This window comes from Schistocerca piceifrons, chromosome X (genome assembly GCF_021461385.2).
Source record: "Schistocerca piceifrons isolate TAMUIC-IGC-003096 chromosome X, iqSchPice1.1, whole genome shotgun sequence".
NCBI classification, from domain to species: domain Eukaryota; kingdom Metazoa; phylum Arthropoda; class Insecta; order Orthoptera; family Acrididae; genus Schistocerca; species Schistocerca piceifrons.
Window position 1 is genome coordinate 706236694 of NC_060149.1, and position 25524 is coordinate 706262217.

Here is a 25524-nt window from a genome sequence, read left to right on the forward strand (position 1 = left end):
TCTCGTTCACCTGGGCGAAACGCTAACGTTTCTTTCAGTCGTAAAAACTTGGCTGGTAACCCGTTGTCGAGACGTTAAAAACGCGAATGGGCGAGAAGAGGCCGGATGTGAAGCACATTCAGTGCCTTAACGAGCGACGGAGGTTGTCAAGTGACAAAATGTATTACAAGCTTCCGGTTGCTAGATGGTTTTGTCGCTTCGGGAGTCAGAAATGTCGAAAAAGTAACTAATTTTTAATAAATGTGAATGTATGCTTTCGCGGCGTATACAGCTGGCGAAGAGTTCTCGGGCTTCCAGCCGGGTTAATAGTCTTACAACAACATGTTACAGCGGCGCAGAAGACATATTTTGTGCCTCAGAAATTACATTCATGCAAATTGTGTACGCTCGAACGAACTATTTACTGACATCTGTCAATCGAATACCAACAAAGATTTAAAAAAAAATTTTAAGAGTATTTAACACGTTCGGAACATCTACTAATAAACTGCAGCGGCACCGTATCTTTGAACGCAGTAACATGTGGAATTGTCTTCGACATCACACTTCGACAAGCAGACTAATCGGCTTTCGGTGTACGCTTAAGGGCTTCAGTGTGTGACTTGGGGAATATTAACAACACACACAAAATGTTAAGTCGATATTGGCATTGAATACTAAATATTCTTTGCCTGAGCGAAATATTTCCTGATGGAATCCCTTTAGTTGATAATTTCATTATAGGACTAATCAACGAAAGAAAAGAGTTAATTATTTAAACTTAAGTAGCAGGAACATTTGCTTCTGATATTTTATATCTGTGCTTGGCTTTTGTTTTACAGGCAAAAAATTACCCCCATGATGTGTGTAACAAATTATAATTAAATTCATTGTATAGTGGCTTAAGTAACATGGACGCCAATAATTTTTCACTAATGATTGAAGACGTAGCAAGTAATTGTACCCAGATGAAATAAAGCTGTTCTCAACACTGAGAATGTTTTGAAGAGTGCAATGCTTTATTACCCATGGTCCTATTGAAGGTGATATGACCTTTCTTCCTACGACCTTCGAAACGATTTAACAAGTTAAAGAAGGATCTGCAGTTTATTATGGACATCAAACCATCTTGCAATTTGGCGTTCTTGAAGTTAACAAATTATTGCCAGAAGTGAAAGATGTTTTTGTTGATAGAAATATCCTACGACCAACTAGGGATCGAATTATCTACGCAGATAATGACGCAACTGGTTTTCTCAACGGAACGATGTGCTTCATTAGTATTCGAAATGTCTCGTGAAATACAATATCAGACTCCTTGATTATGGCAGTGAAATTATCCTGAAACTAGCCAGCAAATGCTCTTACTTTAAAGGGGCTCAAGCCCCGTTATGTGGAAATTATGTTGCAATCGAAAATACTTCGCGCAGTACCGAATACCTGACTCATTCACTGTCGTTTATTGAAACCTTTCTGTCGAAGCATTAAAACTCAATCTCACAGTACTGTTTCTAAAACTTATCTTATTCCTATGATAAAGAATAAATTGCTCCTTATCACAAAGCCTTAGTCGCTTACATGTCTCGGCAAATAAAGGTAATTTTAATATCACTTAAACTTGATCGTCCCCTTCGTGCACTATTGGTGCACTACCACTTAATAGATAATTTGTGTGGATATCTAACTTCTTAAAACGTATATTAGGCAATCAAAAATATTGCCAGAAATAATGTTTACACGGCCAAAACGCTACACAATTTTCACACACACATACACAAAGTACACAAAAATAATTTACCATACTATGGCATAGTGGCTACACACTGAAGTCGCAGGGTTCATTTCCCCGTGTGCCCACGATCTTGGGTTTTCTGTAATTTGCTTGAAATGATTAAACTGTGTACCGGGATAGCTGATTTGGAAACGTCACGACGATATCTAGCTTGAGTTCTGTGTGAAGAACACATCGTCGCCCAGCACAAACTATGTAATGTTCCTTCCATCAGAAACTATTGAATATGTAGCAGTGTAATTACATAGACCATTATCAGCTTTTCGCGGCTCTGGCACTCGCGTTTCTCGTACTAGGAAATTGTGTACATGTCATAAAAGAGCGCTTGGAGGTAAAGTGGGTGTACAATTAAGGTCGGCAATGCGAAGCTCAGGAGCACTTAGGTCAACACAAAAGACATGGCTTCAAATCTTGGCACACATCGAACTTGCAGAAGTTAGAAGAGCTTTACAGGCACATAAGGAGTACAAGATCAACAACTCTGAGCTTCTCATACAACAGGATTTCTTTAGCACCAACCCGCTCAAATGGTTCAAATGGCTCTGAGCACTATGGGACTTAACATCTGAGGTCATCAGTCCCCTAGAACTTAGAACTACTTAAACCTAACTAACCTAAGGACATCACACACATCCATGCCCGAGGTAGGATTCGAACTTGCGACCGCAGCGGTCGCGCGGTTCCAGACTCTAGCGCCTAGAGCCGCACGGCCACTCCGGCCGGCACCAGCCCCCTCGTATCTAGGCCACCGATATGCAAGATATGAGAAGCTCTCGTGAATAAATTTGTTTTTATGGCCAACAGAAATGAAAGTATTCGTATTACATCTCCAAAACACCTTGTTTGCTGGGATATGTTTATTTACGATCTAGATGCCTTTTATATCAAAAGCATCGTGATTTTTTTCTGGAAAATAAAGTTTTTACTTACAGACTCGAAACACCTCACACCGTAATTTTTACATGACTAAATATTACTTACAGTAATTCTACTGTGTTGCCAAAATCTCCGTTTCCTCGCTTCTGATCATAGTTAAGATGGCGCACTTACGACATATCGGCACGCTTTCACGTCGAGATGTTTTCTAGTTTTTCATACTTCGTCTGAACTTTGACGCAATAGATGAATGAAAGGAGGTCTGAGACATGTCCACGTATACCCGTGTGCCTGATCTAATTTCAGACGAAAGGCTCCAACCTCGCTAATAAACCAACGGGTGGTGGCGTAAAATCTAATGATGCTGAGAATGGGCAGACGGAAGATGACAGTTTGGGGCCTACAAGCTCTTATTGGGCTGGACGGAAACCAGTCAGGGCGACATTCTCCACGTGAAACGCTGAAATAGCTAAAGAAACTTAACACAAAAGCCTCAAATTAGAAGACATTTTTATTCTACCTTTTAAATTATGTATTTAGTACTTTGTTATAAAAGCGTATATAAATTTCATAATGAGTAAACGAAAATGGGAGGGTTCAGAAGTTTTGTATGTTTAGTACGGTTAGTCGTGTGCATGTAGCCTGCGTTTTCAACTGCAGAGGTAAGCGCATTCACCTCTCGAAAGTGCCGCGTAATGTGCGGTTTAAAGTTCTCGCTCCTCGTGTAGCGTGGAAGCCCTTCGCCTCCGCTGACGAAACTAACGAAGGGGCTTCGCCCGCATAAAAGGAACACGACGGGCAGGGTAATGTGTTACCTCAGAGGTGCACCGGTTATCTGGCGGTAGAGTTACGTCAGCGCCTATGTAAATATCGGCAAGGTCGGCGCGTGCAGCATTTCGCGCATTGTTCTCAGCAGCCTGCTTCCTTTCCACCTCGCTGGTCGACAACTAGGCTTATCCAACGTGCTCTACGTAAAATCACTTACCGCATTAACGTTCCTCTCTCTATTAGTTGTCACAAGAACCTGTCAACACCAAGCGCCGGGAAGCGAAAAACATGTGATATCATGGGGCATGTTCTCAGCGTTATGAACGGGCTGTATGTTTTAGGGTGGTGCACACAGCTGAGTTTCTACCGAATTTGTTGCGACACTATTGAAGTATTGTTGCAGCGGAAGTTTCACAAAATTACAGACTGTTCGTTTGAATGTCCGTCTCGTGCAGTTCCTTTTCATTGTGGTATCATATTGAGGTGTAAGACAACAAAATAATAATAATAATAATAATAATAATAATAATAATATACAATCCGAAAATGAAATACATAGGTCTTCGAAAGAAATGAATAATGTTTGAGTGTTCCTGCGCGCAGTGTGTGTTTTTTTTTTTTTTACTTCTATGAACAACAGCTACTTATGAAGCAGACCATTCGTCACTAGTCGGCATGCGTGTTATAGGCGATATTTTCTCACTTGCTCAAGTACTTGGTTGATTCACAAGATGTGCAATACTCTGCTTCTTTGTCAAAACATTTGAAACAATTTATAGTTAATAAATGGACATACTCGTCACAGGGAGTTACCTGTGATCCGTATTTATAGAAAATAACTCAATTTTCTAGTTTATATTTCAACGTACCTAAATTTAACTAAATGTCAATTTGAAAATAAAAATAATTTCGTGGAGCGTAGTACTCAAGTAGAAGTTTCCCGTTCTTCCTTGTTCCAATTTATAATTCAGCAGTGACTGATGTTCTGCTTTCTTGGGCCGGCCTGTGTGGCCGAGCGGTTCTAGGCGCTTCAGTCTGGAACCGCGCGACCGCTACGGTCGCAGGTTCGAATTCTGCCTCCCGCTACGGTCGCAGGTTCGAATTCTGCCTCGGGCATGGATGTGTGTGATGTTCTTAGGTTAGTTAGGTTTAAGTAGTTCTAAGTTCTAGGGGACTGATGACCTCAGATGTTAAGTCCCATAGTGCTCAGAGCCATTTGAACCATTTTCTGCTTTCTTGCATTCTTGTTACATGATCTTCCCATAATGTGTTTCACTATGCCTTCATTCAGAGTAAACATGTTTAATTCTTCCTTGATACCTTCATTTGTTTTTCTATCGAGTAGTATTGCCCTCAGAACCCACATTCCTACTTTCTATCATTTTTGTGTGTCGTTTAGTACATGTCAGTTTACAGCTATAAAACAACGTTGATTCATCTAGTTTAAGCGATGAATCTACTCTGCTGATTTTAAAATACCGTTTGATTGAGCAAAATGGATAACAAAATTTCTGTAGCTTTCTAGTCACAACATTTGATCGTTTACAGAACAAGAAGCAGCCTGATAGGACAGAAGGCAGTAACACGTGCATGTGAGGAAATTTTCAGTTTTTATCCTGAAAGTCTATTTTTCTGCATTACACATTTTGGTTAGATTTTAGAGTTTCAATGCGATTCCGATTTCTCTGTCGTTTCTATTAATACTGTCAAAGTATGGAAGTTAAGTACTACATGCACTTCCTGATCAAATTCAGACTACTAATCTAACCCAAGTTTTAGTGTAACTATTACTGTGTAATAATTTCAGTACATTCGTCAAGCATCTGACAGACTTGCCCCTATCAGTTTTGGTTCTATTACGGTGATCTATGTTCTTCGATACAAGAAAACAAGATTACATTTTTGTGAGCTTCCGCTGGTCGTTTTCGTTTATTAATACATTTACGAACACAGATCATACTCGCAGTAGCGGCAGGAAATGGTAAAAAGCGTTTAAAAACAAGTCAGACAACTTAGCTGATTGAACTGATAAGTTTTCGAACAGCGCCATTAAACAGCTTTATAGAACAAGTAGAAGTAGCGATCGAGTGAGTCCCAAGTATATTTCCACTCGAAACTACAGATCCCATCAATACTGGAGCCAATTTTCTCCAGGCACCCCAATGTAGCGTGCGTAAGTGGAACGTTGCACATAGCTTGGGGTGCTTCGCCTTTAAGACCACATTGCGTGACGTTCTCAAGTGGGCGGGGCCGACTAGCTCCAACTCGCACTTCGCTGCTCTCTTGTGTCATATGGCGACTGGCTGCTGCTAATCCACTAGCATCCCGCCGCATACTTCAGAAAACTTGGAAAACTGACATAATGCCTATGAAGATTAGTAAGTGATTGTTTTTTTACGACCATCACAAATGCATTTCACAACTAGTTTCCACCAGCCAGTGATCAATAGAAAAAGATTCGTTAGAAACTTGCCTTTGTGACGGGGATAATAGAATCCACTTCTTTTCCAACCTCGCACCAAGTTCTTATACCCTATACAGGATTTAGAAATGGGCCGGCCAAACCTTCAGCACACAGAGAAAAACTGCTCAAAACACCTCCTTATGAACTGCATAGTTGGTGTTTTTAAATCGGAAACTTCTTTCTCAGCACTCTTAATCATAGAAAATAGCTACGTACCTGAAAATGGAGGTACGAGGTGCAAGGTGCAAGATCTCCCTGCCCACCACCACCACACCTGTGGTACTAAACCTACATACTATTTTTCAATGGCGACATACAGTAAACTGGTGGTTTCTTTCCACTATAAACTGTATAAATGTAACTGTTTCCTAGATACACTTAATGAATCTACGCTTAGAACTCCTCCATACTCGTTCTGTGCCGTTTCCTCGCTGATGTTGTGCCTTGATGTAATTTTCGTAGCACGTTGGGTTCGCCCAGAGAAGTAGGGTAGCTAACTTAATTAAATTCCGGGATGCCATTACAGTGCATTTATTGGGAAAAATCTTAAAACGGCTAACTATCACACTGTCAGACCCAAGTAACTTCAAAATCACGGAGAACAGACCACGATTTGCACAGAAATCGGGTGTGGATAATCTTAACGCCGACTGAAGAGACTGCCGTGCAACGGAAATCTTTAATAGCCTTCGTTTAACTTACGAACTAATCGTACGTTCTCGGCAAAATACGTGTCATTTGTCTCTTGATATAAATAGTTTACAGCACAGTGGCACTATAGCGGCAAGGCTTAATGGCATTTAGGCTCCCCCAGCATTAATTAAGCTCAAAGTGGTTTTTAACAGTTAATATTTGCTACAGAAAATTTCTTAGTTTTGCGGCTAAATGTTGGTGGATCCCTGTTGTTCAGAATCGCCAAGTACGACACTGATGATTTTACTCAGTTCCTCATAACGCTGGCATACTTCAGTACCATATGGCTCGACCAGTCTCCCTGCTAGTGGTACTGATCGTGGAGACCATTTCTTACTCGTCGCTACAGAACCCTAGAATGCTGTTCAAGAAAGATATATTTCTGTTTACTGCAGCGCCCCAAAAAATTTTAAAATTATCAAAATGTTGTCCAAAATATGAGGAACGTCACAAAGTCAGCCTGCATCATAAGTACAGTTCAGTGTAACACGTACATGAACGAGGCGAAATTGCTTGTGCACGCTATTCAGCCCGCCAAAAATGGCTCTAAGAGTCATTTCAAGCTTAGAGCATGCGCGCGTTCTCATTTCACGGAAAGAAACGTTGTAAGCGCGGAAAGTTGCCCACCAAATCAGCCTACACCTCAGAGACGTCATTACGATATATAGCTGCTATCATTAGACACGAAAGACTTAAGGCCTACCTCGGCGTGATCACACGCGGTCAACACTACTGTAATATGATGAAAATTATGAAACTTCCTGGCAGATTAAAACCTGCAAGGAAGTTTCATATCAGCGCACACTCCGTTGTAGAGTGAAAATTTCATTCTGATGGAAACTACTTTACCGTTTACGTCTGTCATTTGCCGCTACATTGTTACCAACCCGGCCGCCGGCTACCGCTCCGTTATGGGCGACACAGAAATACGGCGGGTCACTTCACATATGCTGTTAATGTGTAACGCGAACCCACGTTGGAAGTGGTCGCTGCGAGGGATGACAGAAATGCATTATGCTCTGTCGGCACCTGATTTTAAGTGACCAAACACCGAACTGCGGCAGACTACACGTTTTCCAGCCCTTCATTTAAACTCATGTCCTAGCCTAACCACAACTTTATACTTATATGGCTATGGTGTCGTCCGAAAGAACAGACACCATTGATGACCTGCAGCCGTCTAAAACGAAATTAGAATTATATTAATACCTTCAGCTGCTAACAGGTGAGAATGTGTGCTCCGACCGAGACTCGAACCCGGGATCTCCTGTTTACATGGCAGACGCTCTATCCATCTGAGCCACCGAGGGCACTGAGGATAGCGCGACTACAGGGAATATCTCGCGCACGCCTCCCGCGAGACCCACATCCTCTCCTTTTATGTCCACACACTACATTCGCAGTGTCCCACCCCAACACTCATTACACGTGAAAGACATTCTTACCAAGACCCGTAAGAGTTCGGGGAATGTGTGTGCATTCGCACAGAAGCAGAAGTGGTGGGACACTACGAATGTAGTGTGTGGACATACAAGGTGAGAATGTGGGTCTCTCGGGAGGCGTGCGCGAGATAGTCCCCACAGTCGAGCTATCTTCTGTGCCGTCGATGGCTCACATGGATAGTTTGCCATATAAGCAGGAGATCCCGGGTTCGAGTCCCGGTCGGGGCACACATTTTCACCTGTTAGCAGATGAAGGTATTAATATAATTCTAATTCCGTAACCACAATTTCGGGATGTTCACAATGTATCCGAGAAGATGTGGTCAACAGTTTGTGGCATAACTTAAATCGCAATCGCTTTATTGTCAGCGGCTACAGCCAATCTCTGCGAGCAAACTCGAGGTAGAAAAATTTCAGTTTCAGCGCTAAAAGCAAACCGTAATTTCTCGCTAGCACTGGTTACCTGAAACTATATTCACACTGGCTAAAGGCGTTGCTGCGTTACCAACCTATGAGCAGGCCTGGTTGGAACTTGGCTGTAGACTATAGGCGACAAAGGCAGATTCCGAACGAAAACAGAGTGACAGAAAGAAAAATAAGAGCAAATAAAGTCAATACGATGACAATGACGCGGCAAAGTATTAGAAATAAAAGAACACGTTCAAACCCATTAGCTGAAAAAAATAGTGATTGACGTCTTTTCACTAGATTTAGAAATAAGAATTCGGTGCCTTGGACGAGTTCGAACCTACGACCCTCTACACGGCGGATTATTACGCAAACCATTGCGCTACGCCACTATATTGCGATAGGTTGTTGTATTTACGTCTGGTGCTCCAGTCCCAACGATCAACTGCAACCTTCTACAATTCGGCGTCACGCAATGTCGTGCGAAGCTTTACAATGTAAGTCAATCTTTGTGACATAACTAAGTGTGGCGATGTATCGCGCCTTGTGCGTAAGAATGCAGTAGTGTCTGGTTAATGTTATGAATGAAACGTATGTACTTCGTTGGTGCGCGCGCACGCCTGTGTGTGTGTGTGTGTGTGTGTGTGTGTGTGTGTGTGTGTGTGTGTGTGATATACGAAATAAATGTGCCAGACACATCAAGAAAAAGCCGGACAAGCAGCTGGAAGTGAACTGACCAACTGTCGTGGAACTTCGGCTATGGTGAACGGTTCGGGCGTGACGCTGAGCGTTCTAATTGGAGGAAACCAGCTCCAATGCGTAGAACTGTTGAGTAATTTCAATCAGACCATACGTATTCATCACAAATAACAGTAATAATTCCACAGCGCCGCGGTGTGCTAAAATGGCAGGGAAGAGAATACACAGAAAGGAACCTGTTCAAATGGTTCAAATGGCCCTGAGCACTATGGGACTTAACTTCTGAGATCATCAGTCCCCTAGCACTTAGAACTACTTAAACCTAACTAACCTAAGGACATCACACACATCCATGCACGAGGCAGGTTTCGAACCTGCGACCGTAGCGGTCGCACGGTTCCAGACTGAAGCGCCCAGAACCGCTCGGCCACAATGGCCGGCAAAGGAACCTGTATTAACTGCGTCAGATACTCTTCACCACCGACTGCAGAATTTATCTGCACCTGGTGATCGACGAAGAACAACAATGATGCGGCCAGAATGCCTTGGAATCTTAGATCAGCGTTTCTACGAGTTCGCTAAAGCACGCTGGCGGAAGCCGGTAACGTTTCTTAAACGAGTCCACTGCAGATACCTTCCCGTATCTTAAAGAATACGTCGATACAAACGTTGGTTTGCACACCACTGTGATTTACCACGAAGTCTTCCCTCCAATCCGAAAAACGGCCCATTCAGTCCCACAACGACTCGCCGTAAATGCGAACCACTGAACCTTATTTGTTCAGATATACAAGGCACTGCCAGAGATCAATGGCACGTTACCTGACAAATTAGTCTTACAACCTTTGTTTTAGGGGCCATCAGTCTTTTGCTACTTATGGTTTTCCACTTAATTTCTTAGCTGATTCTACTGAGAACCTCAACTTCAACCCTTTATAACATCACATCTCAAACTGTATCGCTTCCATACAATCCTGTGCTCCAGAAGTACATTAAGAAATTTCTTCCTCAAATTAATACCTATGTTTGATTATCGTAGTCTCCTTTCAGCGAGGAATGCCCTCTCTGCTTGTGATAGTCTACTTCTAACACCCTCATTATTTCGTCCGTCTTGAATTGTTTTGCTTCCAAGGTAGCAGAATTCCTTCACTTCTACTACGTGATGTCCGGGTTTTTATGATAGCTTAACTGATAATCTCATTTCTCTTGCTCCGCGGAAACTTCGTTTTTCTTTGGTTCACTCTCGGTCGGTTTTCTGTGTTGAGCAAAATGTCGATTCCACTTACCAAGCCTTGCAATTCTTCTTCACTTTCGCCTGCCGGCTAACCAACTTTGGACCTGAGGTGGTCTGTCACCTATACAACCGTGAAGCCATTCCGCATCCTTTTGGCAAGCAATCTAGTGTTTCATACCTAAATAAATTGCTGACTCTGGAGGCCTTTAACTCGTGGAAACAAAAACTAAAGTAACAGAGCTTGCATCTAAACTCTTATGTGATAACTGGGACCCTGTCCTCTAGACATTTTGCTGAATCAGTTTTGTGGCCATTGAAGTAACGGCAGAAGGCGATAAGATAGTCCCACGCGAGTTCTTATCTTCAAAGCTCCTGATATTTACATCTCACTGTTTGCAGCCTATGTTCAAAGTTTCATTGCGTTAACAGAGATACCTAGTGCCACACTGACCATTGTTTCCACATTTCTTTGTAGTGTTTGAGGTTTTATGAAGACGTTAAGTTTTCTGGACTTACTGAAACAAGAATTGCTTCCTATTTTCGCATGCTGTGAATGGGCTCTGCGTAGTCGCTGCCGATAGTACACAGGTCCTATCACCATCATAATGAAAATGCTGATCTGAATGTGTGACTGATGATAATTTTTGAACACAAGGGAAACAAAGATCCTGAATTACACTTTACGGAAAAAATTGTGAAACACCTACGGCTAAATTATCGTGATCCTGACAGTGACTATGTATGAACGCAGAAAGATTTTCCTGTGTTCCTGCAGTTTACCTAAGAAGTCACGACTTTTCTAGATTTTGGTACACAGGCGTAGATTTCATTTTGTGTACATTACAAGATTAAATTGTAGAGTACGATTGCCTAATCTGACCGCAGGAACGCAGCTTTAAGCGAAACGCGATAAAAACTGAAATGCTTCCTCTGAGGACCAAAGGTAATGGCTACTGTAACAGTTTTACAGTTAACTGTGTTATCGTTACTTTACCAAGTTTACGAACTCTTCTCACCTTTTTTTTTTAAATACATTTCGTGACGACTGCGTACCCTATACTGGAGTGCACTGCATCAACAGGACGTTCACGGTTACCTTTCACTACGTTTCAAAAGTGTTTATGGAATTTCAATCATGAAAGAATAATATTCCCTACTACATCATATCTGCAATGTCTGCGTATTCGACTTCTCACAAGTGATGTACCGCACCTCTAACTGTAAAGCAGACTAAAAATGATTTTAAAATACGAAGAAGTGTGTGTTCTACGACCCACCAAGGTCATTTATCTGTGAAACTCTACAAGAAAACTTGAAAATTATCGTATCTAGGCCATAGAACAATTAACTGAAAAACAGCATGACGTAAAAAAATTACGACCAGCAGATCAACGAGCGATTTAAATGAGGTATTATTTGACAAAAACAACCATGTACTTGAAACAACGTATGTAATTACATTTAACACTTAGAGCTGTATTTCCCAAAACAAAAGTTGCTGCGTTGTACGTTCTTCCCTCGTTCGTCACCGAAGTGCAGATGTGTAGTTTCGGCGAAGTGATTAAAATGAGTGGAATGGAAGCAGCTCGCGGCAGAGATATGGATGTGAGCCCCGTGGCTTTTAGCATGGTGCTGCTACAGTTCAGAAACAACGAAAATAATGTAACATGCCCACAAGTTGCCCTTGAGTGTGAATACCATTCAGTGCCACTGTGACAAGAGTTTTGAGGGTTCAATACGTCACTGCGAATGTAGCATATACACACATCAAACAAGTTTTGCATCATCCCGGTTCCCACAACTCGGGAAGATAGATGTTGACTGTGGATACTGTATTACAGAGACAGTCATTTTGACTGTTCAGAGATGTCACTAAACCCACACAAAGATATAAACAAACATGCACCAGCAGTGCCTATTAGACGGAGGGGGGTCCGACAGCCGATCAGTTCCAGTCATTCCACCAGGAAGGAGGTACACGGCTCGTGTTGTCTGTAGTTCAACCATGCCTAGACGGTCAATACCGCGGTTCGATCGCGTCCACATTGTTACTTTATGTCAGGAAGGGTTCTCAACAAGGGAAGTGTCCAGGCGTCTGAGTGAACCAAAGCGACGTTGTTCGGACATGGAGGAGATACAGAGAGACAGGAACCCTCCCTCGATGACATGCCTCACTCAGGCTGCCCAAGCGCTACTATTGCAGTGGATCACCGCTACCTACGGATTATGGCTCGGAAGAACCCTGACAGCAACGTCACTATGTTCAGTTATGCTTTTCGTGCAACCACAGGACGTCTTGTTACGACTCAAATTGCGCGCAATAGGTTGCATGATGCGCAACTTCACTCCCGACGTCCATGGCGAGGTCCATCTTTGCAACCACGACACCATGCAGCGCGGTACAGATGGGCCCCAACAACATGGCGAATGGACCGCTCAAGATTGGCATTACGTTCTCTTCACCGATGAGTGTCCCATATTCCTTCAACCAGACAATCGTCGGAGACGTGTTTGGAGGCAACCCAGTCAGGCTGAACGCCTTAGACATACTGTCCAGCGAGTGCTGCAAGGTGGAGGTTCCCTGCTGTTTTGGGGGTGGCATTATGTGGTCCGACGTACGCCGCTGGTTGTCATGGAAGGTGCCGTAACGGCTGTACGATACGTGACCGATAGTGCAACGATATTGACAGAATATTGGCGAGGCATTCGTCTTCATGGATGACAATTCGCGCCCCCGTCGTGCACATCTTGTGAATGACTTCCTTCAGGATAACGACATCGCTCGACTAGAGTGGTCAGCATGTTCTCCAGGCATCAACCCTATCGAACATACCTGAGATAGATTGGAAAGGGCTGTTTACGGACGACGTAACTCACCAACCACTCTTCGGGATTTACGCCGAATCGCCGTTGAGGAGTGGGACACTCTGGACCAACAGTGACTTGATGAAGTTGTGGATAGCATGCCACGACGAATACAGGCATGCAGCAATGCAAGAGGACGTGATACTGGACTGGGTATTTGAGGTACCGGTGTGAGAACAATATGGACGACCACCTCTGAATGTCTCGCTGTATGATGGTACAACATGCAATGTACGGTTTTCATGAGCAATAAAAAGGGCGGAAACGGTGTTTAAGTTGATCTCTATTCCAATTTTCTGTACAGGTTCCGGAACTCTCGGAAGCGAGGTGATGCAAAACTTTTTGGGGTGTGTGTACAATTTTACATCTGTTCCTAAGCATTAATGTAACAGTCATACGATGATAATGTGATGTGTAGCTTTGGGAAGACGTTGAGGGTAGGGATCGGAGTTTTATCACTTCCCGGTGCTGCCACTAGGTTGTTTCTTGGCTACCGTGCGATTCTTTCAGCCTGTATCGGTGGTGGGAAGGATTTTGCGCTACAGATTTACATTTGTGGATATTTATGATTGATAATCTCCTTATGAAAAAATATTGTAGTTTGAACCTTTCCATTAAATAAGCCCCGAGGCTGTGAATTGAAGTACTTCAAGCAGCTGCTTGATATATAGCTTTTTTATGCCAAGACGCGCTTTAAGCCTTCAGACAGAATACAAAAGAGATGTCCACGTTCGTAACTGTGACCATTTAATAAGTAAATCGTGTTATGTTACTATACCGCACAACGTTCCTAGACTATACACTGATACACGAGTAGGCGCAGACGTGGCGTATTCCTTGTAAACAAGATGGCGGATTTGCTTGCTGTGGTTGTGTTTTGGGCCAAAATAACTGAAACGGGCAACCGTTGTGGTCCAGAATGAGATTTCCACTCTGCAGTGGAGTGTGCGCTGATACCTTTCTGGCAGATTAAAATTGTGTGTCGGACCCATACTCGATCTCGGGACCTTTGCCTTTCGCGGGCAAGTGTTCTACTGTCTGAGCTACCCAAGCACGATTCGAGCCCCGTCCTCACAGCTTTAGCTTTACTTCTGGCAGTTCCTCGTCTCCTACCTTCTCGCAGGAGAGCTTCTGAGAAGTTTGGAAAGTAGGAGTCGAGGTACTGTCTGAAATAAAGCTGTGAGGACAGGGCATGAGTCGTGCTTGGGTAGCTCATGCCGGCACGTTAGCTCAACGTGTTCGGTCAGAGGATAAGCTGCCCTCTGTAATAATAAAAAAAATAAAAAAAGAGTTAATGGGCCAAAGATGCATTTTAACAAGCGTCATAGCGTCATGGGACGTCCGCCCCGAACAAATACAAGGTCCCGGGTTCGAGTTTCGGTCCGGAACACAGTTTTAATCTGCTACGAAGTTTCATTCGTTGTGGTGCCTAACCCAAAGCACCAATTAAGGAACAAAAGAATACTAACGGACAAGTAAACTTAAGCTACGATGTTATTTAAAAATTTAATACCTCATAAACATTATCGATATACTACCCTACTAAAACCACCTACCTATAATTAAATTTCATTTCCGTTATATTTTCGGTATAAAATGAAGGTCGACGAACAGCAATTCGGCAATACCGATTACATTCCCACTAGTATTTGTATTTTTATTCAAAAAGATAAAACAACGCTACCTATGGGTAGACACTACTCGAGGTGGAGATTTGGCTTCTGGAAGACGGTGTATTATTTGATAATTTTAGTCTGCGCTGTATGTTGCACTGCTTCTTAATCGTTATACAGGGTCTGTCAGGAGCAAAGGTACATGCTTTGAGGGGGTGATAGTATTGGTGGTTCTGAAATAGAAACGCCATATGGACATATGCCCTATTCCGAATGGTTCCCGAGATAGAACATATTCAATTTACACTTATTTTCAGCATTACTCAAACGTCGTCGTTGTACACAATGTACCACAGTTGTGTAGAGGATGCTAAGACGAACAGTTTGATACAGGAAACTTGTCTATTAAATCTGGAAACTACCTCAAATTGGCGTACAAAACCTACCTACACTACAACGCATGCGCGTCACACGAGATTTTCAATATCTCGCGCACTCTTCGTGCAAAATATTAATACTAGAGAAAAAATGAATAGGAACATTTTTTGTAGAAAATTTAATGTAGTTTAATTTTGTACTGCGACACGCTTTTATTGCTATGTACGGGCTTACAATTGTTAAAGAAGAATGCCTAGAAGTGATACTAAATGAGTTCCACCTCAAAAACCATTCGCAATATGGCATATGTCCATATGAAGTTCTTTTTTATTCAGAATCGCTGGCCGCTGTGGCCGAGCGGTTCTAGGCGCTTCAGTCCTGAGCCGCGCACCTGTTACGGTCTCAGGTTGGAATCCTGCCTCGGGCATGGATGTGTGTGATGTGCTTAGGTTAGTTAGGTTTAAATAGGTCTAAGTCTAGAGGACTGATGACAGATGTTAAGTCCCATGGTGCTTAGAGCCATTTGAACTATATTCAGAATCACTAATACTATCAACCCTCAAAGTATGTACCTTTCCTCCAGACTCACCCTGTATAGCAATCGTAATAGATCTTACAAAACGCTATTATTTATGTTAACGCAGAAATGAGAGTGCAATAATTTTTATTACTTCACATTTTCCCTTAATGCATTCACCCAGCTCTACGATCTAGCGGTTCTGGCGCTGCAGTCTGGAACCGCGGGACTGCTACAGTCGCAGGTTCGAATCCTGCCTCGGGCATGGGTGTGTGTGATGTCCTTAGATTAGTTAGGTTTAAGTAGTTCTAAGTTCTAGGGGACTGATGACCACAGCAGTTTAGTCCCATAGTGCTCAGAGCCATTTGAACCATTTGAACCAGCTCTACGATGCGCTCAGCCCCATGATTTTTTGCAGTCCATTGTCAGCATAGATTCACTTCTTACAGAGCGATGTGGTGCATTGGCTAGCACACTGGACTCGCATTCGGAATGACGATGTTTCAAAACCCCGACCAGCCATTCAGACTTGGGTTTTCCGTGATTTCCTTAAATCGCTTGGGGCAAATGGCACTATGGTTCCTCTGAAACGGCACGACCGATTTCCTTCCCCATACTGACGTAATCTGAGGTGCGAAACACTAGTGCGTACGGTAGCACGGCTGTCTTCCTCAGCAACTCTTACGAGGAGGAAAGAGGGAGGAGATTAGTGTTTAACGTCCCATCGACAACGAGGTCATTACAGACGGATCGCAATCTCGGATTAGCGAAGGACAGAGAAAGAAAGCGGCGGTGCCCTTTCGTAGGAACCTTCCAACCATCCCTGCAATTGCCATAAGCGATTTAGGGAAGTCACGGAAACCTAAATCAGGATGGCCGGACACGTATTTGACCGTCGTCCTCTCGAATGCGAGTCCAGTGTGCTAACCACTGCGCTATCCCGCTCGGTAGTATCTGTTACTCATGAGTGGGCTTCAAAACATGTAAAAGGGAGGAAAAACACGATACGTAAATTGTACACCAAATTTATGACGAAAACCTGTTTTTAATCTACAAACAGCAAAATTTAGAATCATTATGTATACTATATTTCAGTAAGACCGCAGGAGATGCTTTGTAAATAAAAACGAAACGCATCTGGTGGTTTAAGACGGAAAAAACCATAATTGAAAAAACACCATGTCTGCCCGTATCCTACTTCTTATCCTACAAAACATATTTTATGGTTCTGTTATGCAGGTACTACTCAACCATGCGCATCACGTAACATCATATATGGTTAGTTGGTTCACACATTTTCATGTAACACATTCGAGCTCAGATTACACGGTATTGAATGAAGACACTTGTCGCACATGTCATGATAGCATAACCGAGTTGCCATCCTCTCACTACCAGTTTCTACCGAAAATCTGACCAGAATTAAATTTTGCTACAGATGTTTGTGTCCAAGATAGGAGAAAAGGCAGCATCGGACGTAAAGTTTTAATCTGTTTATTGCAGACGGATGTTAGCTACTACGTCGCTATCTTCAGCGCAATTATATTCAAGTTTAAGTGTTTGTTATCTGCAATGTCAATGTGGTACCATGTGCGATTTTAATTACGATGAGTCATCAAGACTTCGATATAAATGCCCTCAAGATAGCTATACAGTAGCTGAAATCTGCAATAAACTGATTAAAAATTTATAACCCGTGCTGCCCTTTCTCCCATCTTGAATCTCATTAATACGGTCGTGGACCACGCAATTCCTGATGGAAACAAACCTAAAAAATGTCTGCATATTGCAAAAATGGATTGAACCACACTTTCAATGAGTCTAATTTTTGCTCTCTGTATACAAGCGTGTACGTTGACATCTCCAGAAGGAGTATACTCTTCGTTTTGTAGTTTCCGTCGTCTCTTTGTTGCGAGATTAGTTATTGGCATCTTCTTGATGTCTATACTCCGTCTCTGCATCTAAATAGCTGTTTGGGGCAGACGCGTTCCACTTTCATTTTCTAAAACTCTTCGATTACCATTTTTTATACATCTTTCCTCACGCGCGTATTGCGATGAAATATTGTTTAGCTGTCGTATACTGTCCAGGATGTCTTCTTGTTCACAGTTGCGTACACATTTCACATATACTTCGGATTTTTCTGTAAGTTTTTGTAGTTGACTCTAAGAACGCAATGTTCATGTAGTGAATCTGCACTAAGATATCAAAGTATTTGTCCACGAAGTTCATCATCTGGACTGCGACACACAAACAGAAAAAAGTGTTCTGTAGTACTCACTTGTTTATTGTGCTATGCATTTCCATGATTCACACAGTCTTCAGCTGTAGAATTACGTAGTGCTGAACAGGTTTTTGCAGTTGACCTGCAGAAGTGTAAAGGCGTCTGTGCTCTACACTAAGGCTAACCACGTCGTTCTACACCTGCAGTTGATGTGTAGCGAAGCATCGAAACGCGCTGTGGTATTATAAGTTATTAACGCTCAAAACTTGTTTACATGATGAAGATAGTAATAAATGAATTTTCTTGTCTGCGTACTCTTTCGATCATTTCCACTGATTTTGTCGTGCTGAAACACCCGAGAAGCTTTTTACGTGGGGTAGTGGGAATGAAATGCCATAGAATGTGAGACCTTTATATTAAAAAACCTAGAAGATGATGCATTTGACCATCTGAGAAATGAGAAAGCAGTTGGTAGCGGCTGCAGTATATCCCGTGTAATGTGAGTCAGGCGCCGGAAGGAAGCCACGTAACAGCTGGCCGCGATTACTCAGCAAGGCGCAACCGTTGGCTCTGTAGTCACCTCTCCCAGCTCACCTTGCGCACACAGAAACACGCCCTAGATGCAGATTAATACTGAATCTGGTACTAAAATGGGCCCTATTGGAGAAGTTTGCGCGCCTGATGGAACGTTTACATACGACCTAGGTGGGGATTGGTGGTAAAGGGCACCTAAATACTGTGTGTGTGTGTGTGTGTGTGTGTGTGTGTGTGTGAGAGAGAGAGAGAGAGAGAGAGAGAGAGAGAGAGAGAGAGAGAGAGAGATGCATGCTCCTGTGATACCATCTGATGAGCCTGCTCGAAAATAAATTAATGGGACAAAATACTGATAAAACTCAGAAAGCGACTGGATGCATAATGTATCAATATGGACTGCTGATAATGTATTATACACTATCAATTTCGGACATAAAGAGCCTTCTACTTTAGTAGAGATTCAAGAAATGTATAACTTTACTGATCCATTGTCGGCAAGTTAGCCTATATCGTAGCAAGTCTCTTGATACTGGAAAATCAGTTCTACTCGTGTTCAGATGACGGAAAAACTTGCACAGGAACAGTCAATCCCTTGAAAACACTGATTCAGTAAACATCATTCCAACAACATTTGAGAAATATTTAGTCATCGCCTTTTATTGTAGATTCGTCAAGCTCCTCATTAAAACTGCACCATATGTTCTATCCCAATCAATAATCGAGGTTCACCTAGCGGGTGTGGTGGGCTACTGATGCATAATAATAGAGTTAATTGGAAAACTGTAAATGTTCCCTGGCGCTGAAGGTATAAGGCACTTTGATATCTTACTAGCTGCGGGGAAATCTGCACAAACCATTTAGCAGAAAGTTTGGCTTTATCTAACTTTTTATGCAAGTGATGTTCCCCTGCCAATGAGCTAAATACGCAGTCGACACTACTTTGGCAGCTGGTAAACTTCATGGCGTCACATCGATTCTGTTAAAGACGCCGTCATGGTATTTTAGGTTCCGTCGGACTTCTGCTGCTGCAGGAATGGCGATTTAACGGTGGACACGAATACTGGATATGAGGAATTTGTTCTGAGGCATATGGCTGTAGGATTTTATAAGCAATTTCAAAATAAGAATTCTCAGCCCTCTAAACGCAAATACTGGACGCTGGAAAACATTTCCTACGAAGACAAGCTCACCATTTTGTATTGCAGTATTTAGATAAAGTTATCAATAATGTGAAGTCCATCTCCAGCCACTGTATGATGTGTATAGTAAAACTTATTGTGGCCTAAATATATTTCTCCATTCAATTTCCAGCCTGGTCTAGGAACATATCCAATTTTCATACCAGAAAACAGTGTCTACTGGAGGTATTTACTTTAAAATTGACGCGTTTCCCTCTAGTGGAGCATCTCCAGAATTTCTGCACATACTGAAGATCGCCCCTACCGCGAAACGCGCAAATTTTAAAGTAAATGCCTGCAGCAGATACTGTCTTTTTATTCGAACACTCTGACCTAACATTCTGCAACAAGCGGAAGTGGGTTGTTCGCAAAGGTGAGAGGGAAATGTAGTCAGAGTACAGGCCACTACATATGTATCAATTTATCGGCGGACCGAAGGAACGACCTAATTCGTGGCAGCCTACACACGTCCTGACCGACTGCACTATGCGAATACGGCACCGTCCTGTTTTGTTCATCTTAAGTTCATTTAATTTATGTTTTACGAGATCCCGTTTGGTTTTACACAAAGAAAAATTGGGGCTTAACTTGGCTGTTTTAGAAGGAAAAAAGTGGAGAGGAAGCTGTGGACAAAGAAGTAGCTAACGCAAAGACAGAAGTTCACCCACCCTCTGTTAAGGAGCTGGGAACGGACGATTTCCGTAATTATCTAGGAATGGATGGAACCTGCATTTCGGAGCTGCTGATCATCAAACAATTCCAAACGAAAAAGAATAGTCATGAGAGAGGCTTTCAGCTGCAGGGTGAGGCTGTTAGCTGCATTACGTTTTCTAGCCATTCGCAGAAGTTAAGAGGACCTCATATTTAGTGCTGCTGTATCCCCGAAATTATCTAACATTATTCCTGACACCTGCAATGTTATTTATAGTTGCCTGAGGAAATACATCGTGGTAAAGGAAAACAAATAAAAGATGTCCCTGTATATTTGAGAAACTTATTTCAAATGAGAGGACTACTAGAAATCGTGACTACGCACATCATTTAATAGATACAACGGATATGTAAGCAATGAAGCATTCAGCAACTGTTAGTACTGAAAAAACTCCCACACTTTGTTTGTCATAGCAGAAGGGGATATAGGCTGGACTTACAACGATGAGGCAAGTGTATTTTATGAATAACGTCCATTGACTATATTTCCGTTTTTAGGTTTTACTTCCGATACGTGTTTGAAATAAAACCTATAAACCTAAATACATACGGCAGGCGGATTTTTATTCACAAAATACACACCTTTTACGCTATGCGCTACACAAGCCATTACGGATTCGTTAAAAATGTAACAAATGCTTCATTTCTTTCATCACCATTTCTACACTCCTCGCACGACGGGTCCCACGAACATATCTAGTTTTTAATTTCTTCGGAAACACTGCCAGAGTTTCGTCCGCCTCGCAGTCTGTAGAACAGCATTTAGTCCCGTGCGCAGCGACAAAAGGCGAACTTTTGTCGGGCGGTTGGAAAGACAAAAGACGATGCTACACATGGCACAATTTGTTGGGTGAAGTGTAGGCGGTTGGGGGGTGGGAGTGTTGCCTGTCGTGTGGTACTAGCCGCCCAATATCCCGTTAACAAAAATTCGTCGGTCGGTCGGTCAAAACGCCTCACACGTCCAATCTGTCTGTCGGTCGGTCGGTGCGTGTGTAGGGCCCTTAAAGCTTTTTAGCCGACAACCCACGTACACTGAGATGGCACAGTTGTCCACAAAAAGCAAGGGTTCCATATAGAGTGTCTCACCGTCCTAGCAGGAAGATCCATTTCATATATGTTATATTTGTTCTTTCGGACATGTCCGTACGAAAGAACAAGCACCACATCCATAATTACGACGAGGACGACCAATTTATCTCTTCAGTGCAGATGCATACCGGGCTCGAACTTTTATGGGAACCGGCGAAATGCCGCGAGTAATGATGATAATGGGCAACGGGCACTACATCAGTGATGTGTGGGTGTTGAGAATTTGGGTCTGACGGGAGACGTGCTAGGGTAGTCCATGCATTTGTAATGACCGTTGTGTCCGGGTGGCGCAGTGATCAATGCATCTGCCAATTGAGGAGACCCGCGTTCGAATCCCGGGCTAGCACAAATTTTCAACTTTCCCATTTAAATCAATGCGCACTGGCAGCGACTGCCCATGCCCTTGAATGAGCTCATTCGAACTGAATCCAGCACTACTGACAGAGGTGCAGCAGTTTCACACAGTGACATGAACAGAGCTGAACAGCAGTGTGTGCGACACCCAGAGCACTGGCTCTAACAAGACAGGTTAGTCAGTATGAAAACAATTTCTGCGTTTCTGATCTCACTATTTGGCGTGTTCGTGTCTTCTTCGTATTCTTACAGAGAGATTTTGGTGCAAGTTCCATAGTGCCGTCGTTACATTATTCGTAACGTATGTATTATGAATGTACCTTGTATGCACCAAAATACTCATCGATAACGAATTCAACAAACTTTCTGTATTCACTTTTCAGTTGCCGCTTTCATAACAGAGTGTACATTAAATATGAACTGAACGTAGATATAGGGCTACGCTACAGATCATTCTGTGACGACAACCCTTATTTCGAATTCAGTTTCATAGGTTTCGTCACTTCATAACCCAAATGTTACCCAGTGTTCCGCACAGATCCGTCTCTCAATACAACCAAGAGATAACGGGGTGGGACTTGGGAGCCGAGTTTTTATACTTAATACGTGATTTTTGACATATGCGTAACACTTGCACATGTAGCAGTTTAGGAACTTTCAATATGCGATCTAAACTAACTCCGATCTCCCTGTGAGTTTCAAATTAGCCGTGTCAATTACAGCTGCTTCACTTCACCAAGCAATAAAGGAAGAAGACAGCCGGAAGACGCTTTTTTATCGGTGAAACATTTTCGAAAAAAATATACCTTCCAATACCAACGAAATGTCTTAATTGCACTTAACAGAGCTAACACTCGCCTGTTGTGGTTATAGCGTCACGCATAAAGTCGCATCGCATATTGCTTTTACCCTTATACGGAAATAAAACATGGACGATAAACGTTATAGAAAGAAGAAAATAGACTTCGAAGAGTGATACTAAAGGAGACCATTTAAGTTAAATGGGTAGATCTGATAATGAAGTGATGCTGAACCAAATCGGGGAGAAAAATTTATGGCACGAATTGACTATATACGGAGGGCTCGGTGGATTTAAAATTCTCTGGCATGTAGGAAGAGAATTTGATAACGTTAGCAAGTGTAGGGGTAAAAATTTTAGCGGAAGGCCAAGGCTTTCTTATGGTAAGCACTTTCAAATAAATACTGTCTGTAGGAATTCTGGACATGTGAAAAGATTTGCATAATTTAGGACTACAGCGTAGAGAGCGGCATCAAACTGTTATTCTTTGGAAAAAAATACCACAATAACTTTCTCCGCTGGAAGCCTACCGTGAAAACGCTGAAAAAAATTCAAGGATCATCAGTTCAGTATCATATCGAAGTTTCACCAAGAAATCATTTACATTCGACGATAGAATTAAAATACTGAGCGCTCTTCCGTGTTCCGTATCGGTAAGCTGCCTGCAGCGATGTTTAAATGGCTGGCGTCCTTTGAACTTGGCAGCGGTAGCTCGGCAGTCGCACATCAAACTACTTCGAGCATAACTGAAAAACTTGTCCCAACGAATTGCTCTTTGTTTCAGAGTCCTTAGGTAGAACTGCGTTTTCCATTACTTTTCGAATGATTTTCAAGGGAAGTATACATTCTGTATTGCCGTTGTAACAACGCCAGTTCCTCCTCTGTACAGCTTTTGGGTTGCAAAAGTTTTGACTTACCTTTTATTTAAAGCACTGAGAAAATCCTGAGTACTGAAACAATAACATTAAATATGCCACCTGTTGAGATACACATGTAATAGTTGTCGATCTTACTGCACCTCGTGGGAATACTAATTTACGATTACAAAAATTCGGCTAAATTATGTTTTATTTGCATGTGGGATAGCATCAAAGCATGCACGTTTTCTGGTGGGGCTCCGTGCTTCATTTGTGTCTACCTGACCCGCGTGTTATACTTAGCCCTCCGAGTTTTACCGATGAAATAGCGATGCGAAATGTACAACAGTTGTGTTATTCCACAATGTAAATGTTTTACAGAAATGCATATTTCAAAGTATCATAGGTTACATATTCTTGCATGCATAGTTAAAATAAACTTATAGAGCATGCAGATTACAACTATTTACAAAACTCATTACCGATACCTTTATAAAATTATAGCAATATTTTTTTTTGCAGATGTGGGTGAATTACGCAACTGTGATATGTTTACTATGAAAATTATCCGTAACCAGGCACATCTTAAACGTCTGAGAGCCTATATGTATACAAACTACGGACTGCTCATCAACTGGTCACTGCATCATGTAAAACGTAGTTAAGAATTTGGGATTGGCAGCAGACCATCTTTTTAAGGTAAAGCTGTGTATAACAGACTGGCTGGTTAGCACACACAGCGCGTCTGGCGCAGCCGGCAGCTACATAAATTCCCACGGCTGAGGTCCTCAGGTGGCCGACCCAAAGGACAAAGGTTGTGTTAGTGACAAAAAGCGCCCGGTAGGACAGGATGCGGCCGCCACCGCTCTGACGTTTCGTATGGGGCGTCATGCCGCTTCCTTTGTCTTCCCTGCAGCTGGCAACGGAGCCAGACAGCCACCCTGCCAGCAGCCCTGTTGCCGCTTCTCCGCTTAACAGGTGTAACACACGACAACTGTCAAAGGAACCCAAAGGGCCGGCCGTCTTACTCTACATTTCCCGTATTCCACTATATAAATGCCAATGCCAAACTCACGCGGAGTGTCCGAGATAATATTTCGGGTAAGGCGCAGGGCCACGAAAACCAAAGGCTCTTAATAATCACAAAAAGAAAAAAATCTTACCTTTCCGAGGAATTTGCCCTTTAGATAAGTCGTACGAGTTGTGGGGTCAACAATGTACTCCGCGACGGGCGCCTCTGCATCATTGTTGCGGCCGCTGTAGCTGTGCGGGTCTTTGATGCCAGCGATGCCGGAGTCCAGCGAGTCGTTGTTGTTATATGCTTCTGGTTCGGCCTCACATGCCAATAGCAAGGCACTGTTGAGGCCTTTGAACGCGTTGTCGTGCTTCTCGATCGCGAGGCTCATGGTGCGCGCTTTCGATGGAGTCGTCGTTACGAATGAGTAGCAGCTAAGTCGGGACGAGGCGCATGCCGGTCGCTCGGCTGTGACCGGCGCAGACGCCGCCTGAACTTGAACTGACGTTTCTTGAAGCTGCTGCCGGGCCCACCAGAGGCGCTGCGGCGCGCCGCCCGTGACGTCACGGGCGGTGTCTGTGCACTGCCCTAGCGAAGCCGCGGCGCGCCGGCAGGCCCGTTCTTGCTATTAATAGTACGAGCCGACCACGCGCAGTCATCACGAACGCTATGACGACTGCACGCAGGTGCTCCTACCGTTGTCCTGTTCTAAGGTCGCGGCAAATGCTGCGGCTCTGTCAGTTTTCTCACCAATTCCTGTAACCTGTTGCTTCGCCTGTCGGAGGACATGGCCTGCTTTTCCGCGGCGCTATCTTCTGAGTAGCAGATAGAGTACGTACCAATGGTATCCATGGGTCGAATATTTGAAACCTGCATACCTATGGCCGAGCGGTTCTAGGCGCTTCAGTCTGGAACCGCGCTACCGCTACGGTCGCAGGTTCGAATCCTGCCTCGGACATGGATGTGTGTGATGTCCTTAGGTTAGTTAGGTTTAAGTAGTTCTAAGTCTAGGGAACTAATGACCTCAGATGTTAA

At 43.1% G+C, this 25524-nt stretch overlaps 1 protein-coding gene across 1 annotated transcript in view; it reads right to left on the minus strand.

Annotated features, from left to right (window-relative positions):
• Window positions 1-25000, minus strand: part of LOC124721655 (serine/threonine-protein kinase PLK1-like) — a 262748-nt gene extending 237748 nt beyond the window's left edge. Inside the window, exon 1 of the mRNA XM_047246724.1 lies at window positions 24638-25000. Within this exon, the coding sequence (XP_047102680.1) occupies window positions 24638-24880 (243 nt within the window). The 5' untranslated portion in view covers window positions 24881-25000. The remainder of the gene's footprint in view (window positions 1-24637) is intronic.
• Between the last annotated feature and the right edge of the window lie 524 nt (window positions 25001-25524).